General features: G+C 35.0%; 1 protein-coding gene across 1 annotated transcript in view; it reads right to left on the bottom strand.

Annotated features, from left to right (window-relative positions):
* LOC136833732 (sialin-like) overlaps window positions 1-17,500 on the bottom strand; it is a 23,500-nt gene that overhangs the window by 951 nt on the left and 5,049 nt on the right. The window contains 11 exon segments of the mRNA XM_067095949.1: window positions 952-1,037; window positions 2,295-2,450; window positions 2,999-3,131; window positions 4,271-4,493; window positions 5,035-5,191; window positions 5,481-5,568; window positions 6,219-6,374; window positions 6,794-6,871; window positions 7,606-7,677; window positions 8,471-8,634; window positions 8,997-9,053. Coding sequence (XP_066952050.1) covers window positions 952-1,037; window positions 2,295-2,450; window positions 2,999-3,131; window positions 4,271-4,493; window positions 5,035-5,191; window positions 5,481-5,568; window positions 6,219-6,374; window positions 6,794-6,871; window positions 7,606-7,677; window positions 8,471-8,634; window positions 8,997-9,053 — 1,370 coding nt within the window.

Here is a 17,500-nt window from a genome sequence, read left to right as displayed (position 1 = left end):
TACTTTATTCCTTTCGTGTCTACATGATTTCAGGAAAACTGCAGTTTTACTAATACCTGAAGGCGCTTAGATACTTTAAGCGGAAAATAATGATTCACGTATTAAACACAGTCTGTATACTCAAACGGTCCCATTCTTCTGTTATTCACGGCAAAATTTACGAAAATTAAATGTTTTTGTTATGTAATTGGGCCACAATTTAGTGCGTGAAAACCTATCACCTCCGATGTACTTGATGTCGTTAGCCGTAAGTATATTCCTAGGTGCCTATGAACGTGACAGTTAAGTAACTAAATTATTATTATTAGTAGTAGTAGTAGTAGTAGTAGTAGTAGTAGTAGTAGTAGTAGTAACCAGACTAACGCTTTGTTGAAATAATCAAATTAGTAGTAACAGCAATAATGCTAGATTTTGATGATGACATGCATAATTAATTGTTCCGCTCATAATATAACTTATTACGCTGAATGAAAACAGACATTAGTCCCTGCATTTATTTCCGCAAATTAAAAGGACATATCCTGACGTAACTGCTTTGAGTGATTGAATTTTTTTTATAATGATTACCCATTTATTACCCACACCCATTATTACGATTTATGTCCTGTGTTTCTATCAGTGTTGCTCTCTCTCTCTCTCTCTCTCTCTCTCTCTCTCTCTCTCTCTCTCTCTCTCTCTCTCTCTCTCTCTGCCAATAAGTCATATATGTTAATGTTAGTTGAAATAACATGCAATCAATCAGGCAATAATTTCCTTAAAAGTAAAGTGCCATATTTTAATATTGGTCGTCTTCTCTCTCTCTCTCTCTCTCTCTCTCTCTCTCTCTCTCTCTCTCTCTCTCTCTCTCTCTCTCTCTCTCTTTACATGGAACTGGGTTCTACTATGGCACTAAATCTTAACATGCGACTTAAAGAAATTACAATAAACAAGAGAAATGCGTCCCCGCCTTACCTGTCCCTCTGTTAGAACACCTGTAATTACAGGAACAACGAAGGTAATCAGCGTCGATATCTGATTACAAATTCCAAATAATGTTCCTGAAACGATTATAAATTCTTTCAGAACACAAATATATATGTCATATATATAAATTGTTTCAATCATATGAATTATATATATATATTATAAGGGTGTATTCAATCATTTTATACATTTTCTTTTCACATTTTTCCCAATTCTTTTATGCTACCTGCATTATATATATATATATATATATATATATATATATATATATATATATATATATATATATATATATATATATATATATATATATATATATATATGACATTTTTATCACACCGTGATTTATATACAATCATGAAGCTACAAATGTCAAAGCAATATCAAATCCACGCTGCCTCGGGAATATCCCCGATGGGAAGTTACCACCGAAGGGGAATTTATAAGTGATAAATGGACGGGCACTGCGTCTGTGTCGTGGGATCGAGACTCGGAAGTGCCCGTCCATTTATCACTTATCTTCGGTGATAATTCCCATCGGGGATATTCCCGAGGCAGCGTGGATTTGATATTGCGACATTTGTAGATTTCATGATTATATATATATATATATATATATATATATATATATATATATATATATATATATATATATATATATATATATATATATATATATATATATATATATATATATATATATATATATATATATATATATATATATATATATATATATTATACAATATATATATATATATATTTATATATAATATATATACATATATCTATACAATATATATATATATATATATATATATATATATATATATATATATATATATATATATATATATATATACATACAATATATATCACCTAAATTGATTAATTAATGAGATAAATGACGTTTTACAAGGGCGTCATTCATCTCCTTCATCAAAAATATATGCATATTCTATATAAAATTTCAATGTGTAACGGAATTTTTCAGTTCGGTTATTTTCAAAGCGATTTTGAGTTTAATACTGAGCAAAAAAGCTACTGCTGCTGTTTACAAATGCAAATGTCTGATTGGTCTTATGCCCTTACCAAGTACCATTAAATAAGGAATACGAAAAAGAAAGCAGTAATACGTTTTCCTGTAAACCCGTAGACCCATGTCGCGCCCTTCTTCTTCCTAATAATTTAGTCAAGAGAACAGAATTAACCGGGATTCATTTCACTCATATTGACTATCAGGATATATTTATTAACAACTTACTTAGGAAATGGACGATTTTCTCTTTCAAAATGTTACAGTAAATGAGAACCCGGTCCCGGAAACATACCTGAGTAATTAGGCGCAATGTCCGTGTGATTAACCAAGATGCTCGCAGTAATTGCACCGTTCATGAATAGACCGATGCAGAACATGGCAACGATGGCCCTCCAGTTGCACCCCGCATAAGCCACACCTATCAGCATCAGCGCTGGACCCCACATACCTGTGAGTGGAAAATTCAAAAGAAATCGTATTAAGTCTCTCTCTCTCTCTCTCTCTCTCTCTCTCTCTCTCTCTCTCTCTCTCTCTCCCCTTGTTTGTCTGCGGAAACTAAGTTTAGTCATTATGCACTTGAACCCTTTACTTGCATTCCAATTTTTCTTGGGATCAAAGAAGTATTTAACAATGAACTAAAAAAAAATATGTCGAAAAGAACCCTTTTGTTGTTTAAATATGTAATAGTACTCTAAATTTGAAGACATTCTTAGATGATTATGCTTTGAAAGTAAATTCAAGTAAATGTAGTCAATATGAAAAGCCGTTGACAACACAATGGCAATTATTATTTAGTTTTTACATAGGAGGATTCTCTTCTGTGACTGTTGATAGGCGGATTCATGATCCTTTTGGCTGGTCCCATATCACGAATGTGTATTGTACATTACTTTACTGAAATTCTAATAACATTATATGTTGCCTTCAAGAAGTCGTCATTTAAATGTGCTAAATATCCGTAGCTGTAGTTGAAATGAAGAGTAAAACCATACTTACAAATGGTACTAAAGATTCTCCTTGTCGTTCGAATGGAAAGGTACTTCCGGCTGAGCAACCAGTCAGCCAAGGTGCTCATTAAGATAGACCCAATGTACCTGGTAGCAAAGGGAAGTGCTGAAAGGGCTCCATTCTGTAGGAAATAGAAAAATAAAACTGCTCCTTAATTTTGTTCAGTGTTCTCCGCAGCTGGCCATTAAGATACGAAGGTTTCATTTTCCACCTTGTAAAATTTGGCTGGAGAGAAAACGCAGCTTTTTGTGAGTACACTAGAATTATGTTAGGGTCTATTTATTTCTAGATTAGTTTCTGGAGTTGTAAATACCAGAATATGTGAACAAACTACAGTATCCATAAAAGAGAGAGAGAGAGAGCGTGTACTGCTGCAGTGATCGAGAGATGGCATCAGAAATGGGTCCTAAATCAGCGAATTTTCATAGATTCAGTCCTATCAAGAAGGGAGAAAAACGGTTTAATCAGCCTAGCATGAGTGCAGTCCCCTAAACAGGAGATGACTAATTACAACATTAAACTTTAATAACGTGGATTGAAAAATAAAATCCGCAATGCAATTTTAACAATATGCCATTTTCATTACAGGCAGATTTGCCAATGTAATTTTTGTTATCACGCAGAAATAAGTTTGAAGCAGCTCGACCGACGAAAATAATGATAAAAGAGACAGATAAATACGTGAGCCCTATAGGGCTTGCAAGCAGAGAAACTTGTCAAAATTAGAAGAGTTATGTGAGAGTAGAACTTCCGAAGTTTTATGTTTCTCTAAGATGTTTAAAATGAAAGAGGTGCTGTAAGGAAACAGATATCTGTATCATTTTTTTTTTTTTTTGTATATTGCGACATAACGTTTATTATTATTATTATTATTATTATTATTATTATTATTATTATTATTATTATTATTATTATTATTACTTGTAATGTACTTCTATTTTCATGAAACTGATCAGGTGATTATGACCCTGCCTAGAAACTTCCATTAAAAAGAGCAAATCCAGAAATGCTAACTATATGGCGTTCACTTAGAAAGACTTGAAAGATAACGAAAATTACTCAACATGAAAATGAATAGAAAGTTACAGCACTTGTATGATTTAACTGCAACAACAAAAGTTGGACTGCTCATTGCATTACTGTTCATGAGGAGTTGGGAAGATGATGAACTAACTTACGCTGGATAGCTTTGAGTTGGCCTGTCTTTCATTCCAGGACTCCCTAAAATGTCAGAATACCTCAGAAAATCAAATAACTCACAGACTTGATGGAGAATCCCTGTATGTTACTCATGTAGGTTGGAAGCTGCGCGTAAAACAGCGTTATCCCCCATTTGTTGCCGATGTCACCCAATATGAGGGCCAGCATTGGGGGACTGGTGAAGATGGCCCTCCAAGGGACGGCGCCCGATTGGGTCCTGTTGGCGGTTGTCCCCGATTCCTTCACCGCGGTCTCGATGTACTCGAGTTCCTTCTGACTGATCCTGCCGTAGGGACACGTCGTGGAAATGTGGTTAGCTTTCCAGGAAGCAGGAGTATATTGCGAATTTATTGGGGCCTTTGCATTCATTCCTCATTTAGGGACAAATATAAATACTTAATTTTATTTTACTTTACCGTGCTTCCATTATCAAGCCGACTTCCAAATATGAAATCATTAGCTATACACAAACTTAATGATAAGATTAGAACTGATAACGTGATCAGTAAAATATATAAACAGTACAGCATTAACAACGCCGATCACTTAACATTTTTTGTAAAAATAACAAACGATGTTCACGAACGTATGTGCGTGAACACAATAAAATCAATAATTGATCACATCAAGCATTCTTAAACAAAGCATTTAGAAGACTGGTGCTCTTCTGCGTAAAAAAGAGAAAGCATTCCTTAGAGTGTAGACTAATGAGCTACGAATCAAATTGTACGAAAATTTCATAGTTGAGAGCATCAAATGTTTTTTTTGTTATAAAGCATTTAAAAGATGGATTTTCCGCGTAAAAAGAGAAAAACTAACTATACCTTGGGTGCTCAACTGGGGAGTTGTACATGAAGTTAAACCAGACGAGGCCCCAAATAATGGAAAGGGACCCAGTAACGTAGAAAGCGGCTGGCCAGCCGTGAGCGTCGATGATTAAACCGCATAAGGGCAAAGTGATGGCTGTGCTCAGGGTGTTTCCTAAGTGAATATGATAGAATTAGTCATGGTTTAAGTAGTCTTTCTTATTCTTTTTGAAACTAAATCATTGCGTGAAATTTGAAATATTCTACGTGAATTTTTTATTCGCTTACTATCAGAGAAAGTCTTCTTAGTACTAAGACAAATAGAGACCAAAAATTTGACGAAAAGAGAAAATTAACCATAAAAGACTTGAAGCAAAATGTATATAAGCTGTCAAGGAGATGAATAAAAAAATAATCATGACAGTGAAAGACAAATATAAACATTAGGGAACGACTTTGTCTACCGAAATAAACGGTTCCGATGAACCTCGGCCTCTCTAATGGCGGGATCCACCTTGTAATGCAGGCGTGCATGGCTGGCCACGATCCTCCCTGTTGAGAAAGAACAATTTTTAGTGGTAAATTATAACTACAGAAATATTTTTTGTGTTTGAGTGATTTCTTGAAAATTACATATTACTCAATCTAAGCGTATCCCAGAGCTGTTGTCCCATTCTGAAACCTTCCCCATAGGAAGGCAGTCCCGTCGTTGCACCAAACATGGTGCTCTTTAAGCATTTATGAACGGTGGTTGCAGCGTCCCTTCGACCCCTTGCTACAACCATATTTTAGCCTTTTATTTTACCTCCGTTCCCGCTTCCTCTTTTCAGTCCTGCTGTTCAAAGTTTGTCAATATCACTTCTTAGTGCAACTGTGGGTTTTCTGCCAGTTCCACCTTCAGATCTTTGTACGTACTTCGTCGTCTTTTTTTTTTTTTTGCCGGATCTTTTCATCATCTTATCCAACCATTCCAACTCCGTCTTTCATGCCTTAAGCGTTGAATGGCTAAAAGTGCCCCAGTGCTTGGCTCGACGGCCTAACTCTCATAAAATCCAGTCAAATCAAAACCTCCTGAAATCGTAATTGACAATTTTGGATCGAGCTCCCGACATCATATTTTAGCCACTTGCAAGCCTATTTTATATTTAATGAGAAACCGCGGCGCCTAAATTATAAAAAAAAGTATGTTAAGTTTGTTTTACTTGCACGGCTCCTTGGAAGATCCTGAGGGCGATGAATAAACCATAATGTACCCGGGCACAGACAGGCGACAGCAGAGCGCAGATGCCCCCCGCTACCACCGTAATTCCGAAGAGCCATTTTGAACCGTAGTTTTCGGCCAAGCGACCTCCTATGACCTGACATGCGGGAAAAATATATGTTGAGAAATATGGACGAGATGGGTAGTTTACATTCCCCTGTATTAGAAACTGTCGTTATGTAAAATGAATATGACTGTCGATTGCATTTTCTCTGAAGGCTACAGTAATGGAGAAATTGTTAAATATTTTCTTATATGAGAAATTATTTGATCTAGTTTTAATAAGAAATTAATCGCACGGTTCATGATGGATTTGTTAGGTTCTGTTTCATTTAATTATAATCGTTTGTAAGAATGGTTACCTATTATCTATTAAATAGTGAACAAATGATAAGCTATGAACTAAGTCATTTTATCTTAGACAAGGGATTAATAATAAGAGATAATTGGGGTACCTGACTTTGATAGAGAGAAAAGATAAGAAAAAAATCGGTTTTGTCTTATTCAGGAACTTACTTGCGTCATGGCGTACCCGTAGAAGAAACTCCCGAGAACTAGGCCCTGCGTCGTTGGGTCCCATTCAAAGACGTCCTCCTGGCGGGGGAGAAACGTCGCTGTATATATTTTAAAATCAATCTAATCATAGATTTTGGAAGAAAATAATAGATGTTCTTCATCATTTCGATCAGTATATCTTCGTTTGGCGTTCATACTACTTCTGCCAACTGAAATTTTTCCCCGTTTCATTAGAAGAATGCTCACTTCACTATTCTCTCAGGTGTCAACCTGGTACCTTTATGTAGACCATGCCTGATACAGACAGGAAAGGAGAGAAAAGAAAGGAGGAAAAATGTAGAGAAGTGCTTCATCAGAGTGGAAAGACATCGTCTTATTCTCTGCATGCAATATTTTGGCCACTTGTCCGCAGTTAGAGAACCCCTCGTCACCTCAGACGATATCTGAACAGCTGTCAGGCCACCAATTCTCGTATTTCAGCTCTGGAAATTTGTATTACTCTGAAATCACGTTTGGTGACTTTGGAATTCTCTTCCCCCCTTTTGTTTTCACTGAATTTTACATTATCCCATGCTTCAAGAATCGAGTCTATCCCTTCCTTCAAGACAGAGAAGGAAATTTGGCTCACTCCCTCGTATCGAAAATAAAATCTTCAGCATTAAAAAGCTGTTTATATTACTGCTTTAAGTATTGTTTATGATCATCATATTTTGAATATTTCTTAGAAGACAGTTAATCTGATTCTCATATATCAGATGAATTTAAACTCTTAATATTACTCAAAGAACAAATACGAGACATTTCCTGCTTACTTCTGCTTCCAGTATTCCAGCAGTTTCCTGAAGCTGAGAAGTCGAGTTGCTGGTTGGAGAAGAAGTTGATTCTGCAATTCAAAAATAAATCATTCTCGCATCGTACTTCTTGGTCTCAATTTTCTTAAATTTTGATCCTTATTTTTTCCTCCTAAAACTTGATAAGTCCAAATTTATAAAAAGTATTATTTTCACGCATTTCATTTTAATGTCTAGTTTCCAAATTTTCCCGAAACCAACATGACGAGAAGCGGAACAGTTTGAAGTTTTGCCTTAACTTCTCGTTAATACTTGTGAAATGTTGTACTGGAAGCACAGACATGATTCAAGAGGAGAAACCTGGCCAAAAAAGGATGCAATGCCGCAAGTATGAATAGTATTTACAACTGCAAATATCAACAAATGAAAATAAAGGAATTCTGTAGTGGAATATTAGGCACCCTTTCCCTATTCAAGATAAGCACGTCAGTAAGAAAAAAGAACCTGCCGTGGAGTTTTCTTTAAATAAAGCTCTTCTTTCATTGTGTGATAGATTAGAGGAAGTTGCTCTGAGAGGATGAAGGTAGGCTGAGAAATATGATGAAGTACAGACAAAAAGAAGATTGGACAAATAGATATTCTCTTAAGGTTAAATCAAGAACATTCTTATCTGGTCAATTAATAGATTTCTTTCATGGCAAAGACGTTTTAGAGAGGCAATGGGATTTTACGCCTTACGTCAAAAACTATGCAGGTCTAACTTTCACGGCCACTTAAGACCTACTCAGTTTTTCCCAGTTCAGAAACTTACAAATAGCAGAGTACATTCGAGTGCAAGGGCTGCATATATAATTTGCCTGAGAACACAGAAAACTTTCTCACGGTCGAATGAAATACCCTGACTCTCCAAACAGGGCGCCAGATGACCGGAAGAGGTGTTTCTCTTGACCATGGCCACAAGGATCACAGAAAGATTGATTCTGGTCATGTAGAGGTTGATGAAGCCCAGCCAAGCCATGAGGGCCAAGGATATCCGTGCGGGAAGCCAGCCTGAAAATAACGTTAAGATTTAAGGAATTTTTTTTTCGCTTCGTCATCGTAGCGGAAGGCCACTGTTGTTGTGACGACAGCTCATAACAATAGTAATAAAAATCTTCTCCATTTGCATATTTTGCTCTGAGAACTGAGAAAACTCACTTCCGTCGTATGAGATTGACAGTGTACGAATCAATTTCAGTTTTTCAAAGCCGCTGCTCAAGAAACGTTATTTTGAAATCAACTTTGCATATACTGTATGTGTGAAAATATTGATTTCTAACGGACTACGATATGTGAAAAGCATTATTCACTGAAGAGAGAGAGAGAGAGAGAGAGAGAGAGAGAGAGAGAGAGAGAGAGCTGACGAAACTTACCCATCGTCCGACAAAGAAACTCGTGAACGACCTTCGATCCCATCTTCTTGCACTTCTCTGCAAAAGTAGAAAAATATGAGGTTCAAGTAATTTCGCCGGAAGATTCAAATAGTTTAGCCAGAATTTATATTCAACTTATATAAGAAAATTCTCATGTCTAGCCTTCAGTCATTTCTTCTAAGTGTAATGGAGGGTGAGTTGTTTGATGAATCGGTCTATCTCCAGCGTCGAATATTTAATTGTGTTCTCTTTGCCTGTAAGACTAGTGAAAATTATATAACCTCAATTCTCGGTTATTTCCATTGTTTTATCTTTAGCTAATATGTAAAGTTTTGTCTTGTTTGGAAAGAGCTTTAATGGAATTGCATAACCGCCTGTTGAATTCGGAGTAGCCTAGCAACGCTCGAACCAGTACTTCCGTGATGGGTTGTTGGTCTTCTCGCCTCGTCCCCTCACTTTTAAAACTCTTCATAGGAAAGTTTTACCCTCAGCTTTGTTTTTAACGTTAAGATTGATAAGGAACACCGTTCGTATTGCAGGTGTTCTTTTTGAAAGTCGCTTGTATATTGCCACATATGTTTTATAGTTTATCATGTCATTGCGGATTTTTATTACGCATTAAAAACTATTTTTATCTCATTTTCACCCAAGTTCACGAATATGATGGCCGCTAACTGTTTCGATATTCTTTTCCTTTATTCTAAAGAATCAGTGCCAGTTCTAAATAATAGGTCACCGGTTGAACTGACATGGCACGTTTTATTGTACGGCGCCCGCTGGAGTAATCACATCACAGCCACGGTAAATCACTTCCAAACTTGTGGTTCGTTCTTTGGCCAAGGAATTGGAATTTGTGCCAATACCACTTGGCTCCCCTGATCCGCTGCATCTTTTTCAGAGGGACCAAACACTAAAAGAATAATAATAATAATAATAATAATAATAATAATAATAATAATATATATATATATATATATATATATATATATATATATATATATATATATATATATATATATATATATATTAATAATAATAACCAGGTAGATGCCGTTGAGTTTGTACTGTAGTTTCTCAATTTTTCGAATGAGTTCCTTTGTAGCAGCGGGTAAACTATGGAGCAGCTGTCCAAAGTTAATTTATTCCTTGACGTTTCGGTAGGGCTTTCTACCCTTTTTCAAAAGGCGAACGATTAAGCCAGTCTTCTGCTGGCACGGGTTCGGTTCTTGCCATATTTACACTTGCCCGCAGGCTGACAGAAATTTTTGGCGATTTTTTATCGGTTGTTAAAGTTGGGGGTGCTCCTCCTCTCAGCTGGGAGCGGAATGACTCATCCAGGAGAGTCTGACTGACTGATGTACGGGGTGACTGGTGTAGGGGGTGACTGGCTGGCACCAGGTCCTGGGAGTTCTGGTCCCAGGGCACGCTGCCTGAAGTAACAGGTGGCTGAATTGTCATTACAGTGGTGACCCTTGACTATTTTTAAGTCTTCGTAGTTTTCTAAATAATTTTACACCTGTTTTTAGAAAGATTCAAACTATTGTTTCCATTTTTTTACGGGTTTAGGATCTAATTATTACAGCTCATGTTTTTTTATATATATATAATTTTAAGCTTAAATATGTGGGATCTACGAAGAGGTTACTGAGGGTCAGAATCGATTCTCATCGTGGAATAAGTTTCCGCACGGGAAGTAGGCTCTCCAACGCTGAGCATTCGAATATCAGGAACCATGCGAAAATATGTAAAACCCATATCGACAGAGACGATTTTTACATTATAGGGCAAACGCAAAGCCCTCACGAACTACCCACTCTAGAGTCGTTGCTCATTAAAGCAGCTAGTTCCCCTACTGAATACCCAAACCTCCTCCATCCAACTGTATCTTAGGTTACGTGCCTTATTTTATTTTTCCTAGTGTCATTCAGTCTTCCTTTCTTTGAACTGAAGGTTGGTCGGCGGTCTTAGCTTTTAAATATATTTTTGTAATGGTAAATTTTAGTCTTTTTACTGTTTTATTATTTTTAACAAATTTAAAATTGTTTTATAATTTTATCATTTTTATTGGCAGATTCCCAGAAGATATAATAAAGTTCATATTACGAAACGTCACAATAAAGAAAACACAGATGTAGAAATTGCCCTCTTTCCTTAGTTAGCTCGTGATTTTATGTCATCCTTGGCCTTCACCTGCCTGCACCTTGGTTGTGTGATATATATATATATATATATATATATATATATATATATATATATATATATATATATATATATATATATATATATATATATATATATATATATATATATATATAATATATATACAGTATATATATATATAATATATATATATATATATATAATATATATATATATATATATATATATATATATATATATATATATATATATATATATATATATATATATATATTATCACGAAGTGTTCCAAGTACCTGGTTATTGCACAACTAATCATAGAATTCAAAATTTACCTCACTTCAGCCAGGTGCCTGAAGTCTCATAACAATAAAATTACGACTGAGTACTCTAAAGGCAACAGTGATCCCATAAAAAACTTACTGATCATGTGAGAAATCAGATTAAGTTTATAAAAATAAGTGAGGTATGAAAATTTAAACAAGAAATGTACTAAAGTAAAAGGGCATCACTCCATCAAACAACTTTACCTGTTTCCCTGGTTTATCAGTATGCCTTATCACCACACAATTAATCCTATTCACTGGTGGTCAGTAAATGAAGCACTCGTGAAAATTTTAAATGCAAAAATTTATTTTTAAATTCAAAATTTATAATCAGAATTCACAATCTGAACAAATTTACTATTACTTGAAAACAACACAAAATTTAATTACCTGAGTTAAATTACAAAGAAATTGAATTAATCAAGAAAATTTAAGCTATTCAGAAATACTTAAGATTTGAAAAGAAAATCTAAGTAAATGAAAATTAAATCAAGTATGCAATGTTAACTTATTAGGGAATACTTAAAATGCTAAGTAAATAAATGTTAAATCACCACTACATAAAATTTGAAAAATTATGTGACTGCAAACAAAATAAAATACGGCAAAGTGTGAAATTCACAAACAACTAAACGAATAATTCAAAAAGAATAAAATTATTCAAATGACATTAAGGACACAGTATTTCACAAAAGATCCTTAATATATCGACCTTATTGTACCATGGTAATAATAAGTGACAGTCACTATAACTTACACAAATTTGTGAAAACTTTCACAAAATCACCCTAAATGCAGCAGCTCGAGATTCACAAAACACTTTTTTTTATAGGCGTTGTTACCAATTTATACACTTTTCATTACCGTTATCGGATCACAAAAGCTAAGATTAATATCAATGACTACACAAATATTTTAAGTCAATGACTTTTCTCTTTTAAAGAAAGAGAGAGAGAGAGGGGGGGGGAACCACACAAAAGGGTCTCTGAAATCAGAATGAGCAAATTTTTGGGATTCCAGCTGGAATTAAAATAATTGGATGACGTCAATGCCAAGGCATTTTGGGGACGAGATACAAAAGAATCATTCTAGAACTTCTGGACTTCCGGTCACATGAACGCGACCAGAACAATACATGACGTAATTGCCATGTGCTTTGGTGCAAATAACTCGTTCGTGTTTCTCAAAAAGACACACGTGTCTTTACCAGAAAATCGTATGGAAGAAAGCTTTTAACGAAATCTTAACACGATCGATACACACGTGGCTAATCTTGGTTGGCATGTTTATAAAAAAGACGAAGACTCAAAGTTGGTTTTCAGAACAGAGGAGCCTATTGTCATCGTGACCTGTCAACATGTTATCCTTCGCGATGACACTCGAACGTCTGGTCTAATAGTCTAAAAATCTCTTCTCTCTTATTGCGTTATTGTTAAGAAAACATTATTAATTCTAAATTACTCTATTAAGTTATCTAAATCATTAATTCTTGTGAGATCTGACAATTACACTACGTACGATATTTCAACAGTTATTATTATTACACAGAACATATGATAACTAGAACATTAAATATATCAAAATCATGGAGAGATATACATTTTAAAGACAATATCATGAGTATATATATATATATATATATATATATATATATATATATATATATATATATATATATATATATATATATATGTGTGTGTGTGTGTGTGTGTGTGTGTGTGTATGTGTATTTATGTATGTATATATATATATACATACATACATATGTATATATATATATATATATATTATATATATACATATATACTATATATGTATATATATAATTAAGGCAGGCGATATATGGGTTACCATTCCTATGACCTCTGCTTATAGAGCAGCAAAGGCAGCAAAAACATATTCCTATCAAATCACTGTATAGAGTAGTTTTGTTAATTATCGTCTAGCTAACGGTATAGAGGCGTAAACCTCAGGTGAATTTAACATCTCTCGCCGTTAAATTTGCGTATTTTGTCAGCTCTGTTTTGGAAACTGAAAATGTATCAAATTTCCTCAGACATTTCAAGAATTAAGCGAGCTAAAACAAATAAAAGGCGCAGAATTCGCAATGGAAGTCTCTTTAACTCCTCGCCCTTCAAAGTGGTCCACATTATCGTGGGTTGAGTTACTGGATAAACCATTCATTTCCACAACCAACCGACAATGGCCGTTCCTGGGTAGCTTGAATTTTGTCAGCATGCGTATGTAATGCATGCTTCTTATTTGTAATTACATCTACTTCTGATATCTATCATTTCCGTCACATCGAGTTCCTCCCCAAGCGGGTAGCGCCGTCAGTGCACTGTGGGCATTACTTAAGGTTCTTTGCAGCGTCCCTTCGGCCCCTAGCTGCAACCCCTTTCGTTCCTTTTACTGTACCTCTTTTCATATTCTCTTCCTTCCTTCTTGCTATCCAACCTCTCCTAACAATTGTTTCTTAGTGCTGCTGGGAGGTTTTCCTTCTGTTACACCTTTCAGACCTTTCTGCTCTCAAATTCCCTTTTCAGCGCTGAATGACCTCATAGGTCCCAGTGCTTGGCCTTTGGTCTAAATTCTATGTTCAGTCCAGTTCAATTCAATTCACGTCGAGTTACGAGCGATTCGAGACGTAAGCTGAACGCAACAAATTGAAGAAAAACCAAACATCCATATCCAGTGGTTAAATTAAAGCACATTCATTATATAATTACAATCATTATTTTCCCCCTTCGAAAAATTTTCATTGAAGAAGTTTCTCAACCCTCGACAACAGTTAAAAACAGCTGTGTCGACAAAGAATACCACATACCTTGGACTAACGTTACAGTGTCGTTCTCGAGGTCCGGAGAGTCACTGGGATTAATCAGATGTTACAAGTCCAGACTTTCATAAGAATATTATTACGAGATGTATTTGTCATTAATTCTCCCCGCGGTTCCGACTAGTTGCTCGTTTGTTTTCTTCACTGCAGAGCATATTTTGGAGGGGTGATAAAAAGCATCAAGGTGAAAGTGTGAAAATGAAGCGTGCATCAGAATATGTAGGCGCAAGAGTGACTGACCTCTGTAAAACTGGTCATGCGACAAATAGTGTTTTGTCAACATAGCCGTTTAATATTTTTATAGATGGAACGATGCGAGAAGTCAAAAATGCACACTAGATGTAGGTGCAAGGCTCGAGATATGAATATGGCTCTCGAATGGATTAAAGAATGGCTGACGTTTGAAGATGAGACCATATTCATTTGGCGAAGTTTGAAAGTGTTTGCAAGAGGAGACGATTGAAAATAAAAGTAACCAAGTGGTAGGTTATTATGGCAACTGGAAACTAGAAGAATGGTACAATGTATGTTACATGTATGGAAAAAGAATGAAGCTAGTTGACTTTTGTGGGTATCTGGCATAGATGTAAATGCTAATGGTAGGATGAGAGAAAAGATGAACCAAAGAAGAGGCGAAGGAAGAAAATATGCTGGAACCGTTGTGTTAAGGGACGCGCTGACCGCCGAATTTTATTTCTTTATTGGAAGGGTGGGTAGAGCTCTCGGCTAGCAAGCTGTTGGCCCAGCCCCAGACCGGAATGAAGAGTTAGAGGAATTTATTTCTGGTGATAGAAATTCATTTGTAGTTCGGATTCCACAATAAGCTGTAGGTTTTTACAGTTGGTTTTGACTAGAGAGGTTATTCAGCTCAGTGGTCTGGTTAAACTAAGATATACTTAACTTTTAACTTTTTCGAGGAATTTTCGATTTTTAGTTTTTTACAGTTTTGGACTGGTATGTGTCTAAATAAACATTGTCCTGATAAAAAATATTTTTTTTAAGTAGGTTTTTACATTTTTAATCACCGCATTTACCGGCATTTGGGTGGCATTGAGCGAAAAATTGTCGCAAAATTTCTGTATGACTTTTTAGGTGAAATTGAGAAATAGCCTATACTTTACTTTCCTACTAAAATACACATTAGCTACGATAAAAATTGACTCTTTCTCTCAGAAAATATAATATCAAAGTAAATATGTATCTATGGGCGATATTGCCCTGTGAGCGACAAATTGTCGTACAACGTCTGTATGACTTGCCAATTGTGGAGAGTAGAAAGTTAGAAATTGACTTCAGTATCCTGCTAAAACTACCCATTTTCTACGATAAGAGCTGGTTCGTTCTCAAAAAAAATTATCCAATCAAAGTAAATATATATCAATGTATCTCGATATTTTTAACTCGTCATATTCATATCACAGATGTACCATGCCAACTAGTATATACATATAATATTTCTTGACATATTTTTACTGCGTATTTTCGGAAATATGAAATTATATACGTACGTAACAGTTCCAAACAGAGCGTCAGGTTTTCACCAATAAACCATCTCGATTTGTGTGTGGTTCTGGTTCAAGCGATATCCTAGGTGCTTTGTGACGCATTTCCTTTTCGGATTTTCTTACCGTGTAGTGCATTCACGCAATTTCATTGCCATAAGCAAGAGAAGTAACATCCTTATGAGGGAGAAATTTGAACGATTGCGTCTCGTAAGTTTGTTACAAGAGAGGGACGGAAGCAAACGGGAATTGTATCGCCTGGGATAGCAACAACGCCAGAACGCCCATATCTAGGTAAGGGATTTGTTTTCCTATATTAGTGATGTTCACATTAGTGATTAGTGATATTCTAATTAGCGATTACTATTTTTCATAATATTGTAATAATTATATAAGACCACAAAGCTTGATTTTACTGCAGTGAGTTGTCGTCTGACTCGTGACTTTTGTGTAGGCTTGGTTGTTCAGCGTTTGTTTACTTACCCTCGCAGGTGTTTGTTTATTTGCCTCTCCAGTATCTGAACGAAAAACATGTACAGTGGTAGCATATATAGGTTATGAAGAAAATTTATATTGAAAGCATATATTTTTACAGGTTATGAAGAAAACTTTAGGGCGAGTGTAAAACGATGGGAACAAACCTTTCCTAGAATACCATGTCCTGGCCTAACCTCATTATGGCATTTATTTTTATAATTTATGAAAAAATTTTGCACTCATAGCATATAGCCTACTATTTTTATAGGTAGCATATACTATTTTTTATAGGTTATGGAGAAAACATATTGATAGCATATATTAATGAATTTTTATGTTATGAAAAAAAGTTTGCAGTGATAAATATAAAAAATATATATATATATATATATATATATATATATATATATATATATATATATATATATATATATATATAATATGATTATATGTGAATTTCTTTTTACTGTAATACAACAGTATGATATGAAGATATAAAAGGCCCATAAAACGCTATTTGAATTTTACAACGTTATATTTCGAGCACTTCCTTCTGAACCCCTGTTCACTGCTAAAATATGGGGAGATGATGTGTTACAAGAGTATATATACTGCCACACCTATATATGCTTTGTATATTGCTCTCGTAACACTTCATGTGTCCATATTTTACCAGTGAACAGGGGTACAGAAGGAAGTGCTCGAAATATATGGTTGCAATGTTCAAATAGTGTTTTATGAGCCTTTTTATCTTCATATATATATTTTATATATATCAGTATATATACATATATGTGTATATATATATATAAATGCAAATTTTAGGTAACCTATAAATCAAGAGAGAGTACATCTTTATTCATTTGATTATATTGTAAATTACAGAGCATATTTCTCGCTCCTCATAAACTGTCTGCGTAATTTACCATATGTTACGTAAGAAGAATTAAAATAGTATAAATGGAGATGTGAAGAATTGGTTAAAAGGTGAAAGGATGGATCTTTGTGCGTTGAGATGGTTCAGTCGTGTGGAAAAAATGGAGGATCACAGATTGGTAAAAAGAGTGTACAACTCGAAAGTGTTGGGGTAAAGACGGAGCAGAATATCTAGAAAGAGCTTGATAGATAGGATGGAAGATATATGGAAGGGAAGCGCCTTCAAAATGGACATGAGAGCGCGCAAGATAGAGGCTAATGGTA

The sequence above is a fragment of the Macrobrachium rosenbergii genome, chromosome 52 (genome assembly GCF_040412425.1).
Source record: "Macrobrachium rosenbergii isolate ZJJX-2024 chromosome 52, ASM4041242v1, whole genome shotgun sequence".
In the NCBI taxonomy this organism is placed as follows: domain Eukaryota; kingdom Metazoa; phylum Arthropoda; class Malacostraca; order Decapoda; family Palaemonidae; genus Macrobrachium; species Macrobrachium rosenbergii.
The sequence above is the reverse complement of the archived record's forward strand: the minus strand, read 5'-3'. Positions and strand labels throughout refer to the sequence as shown.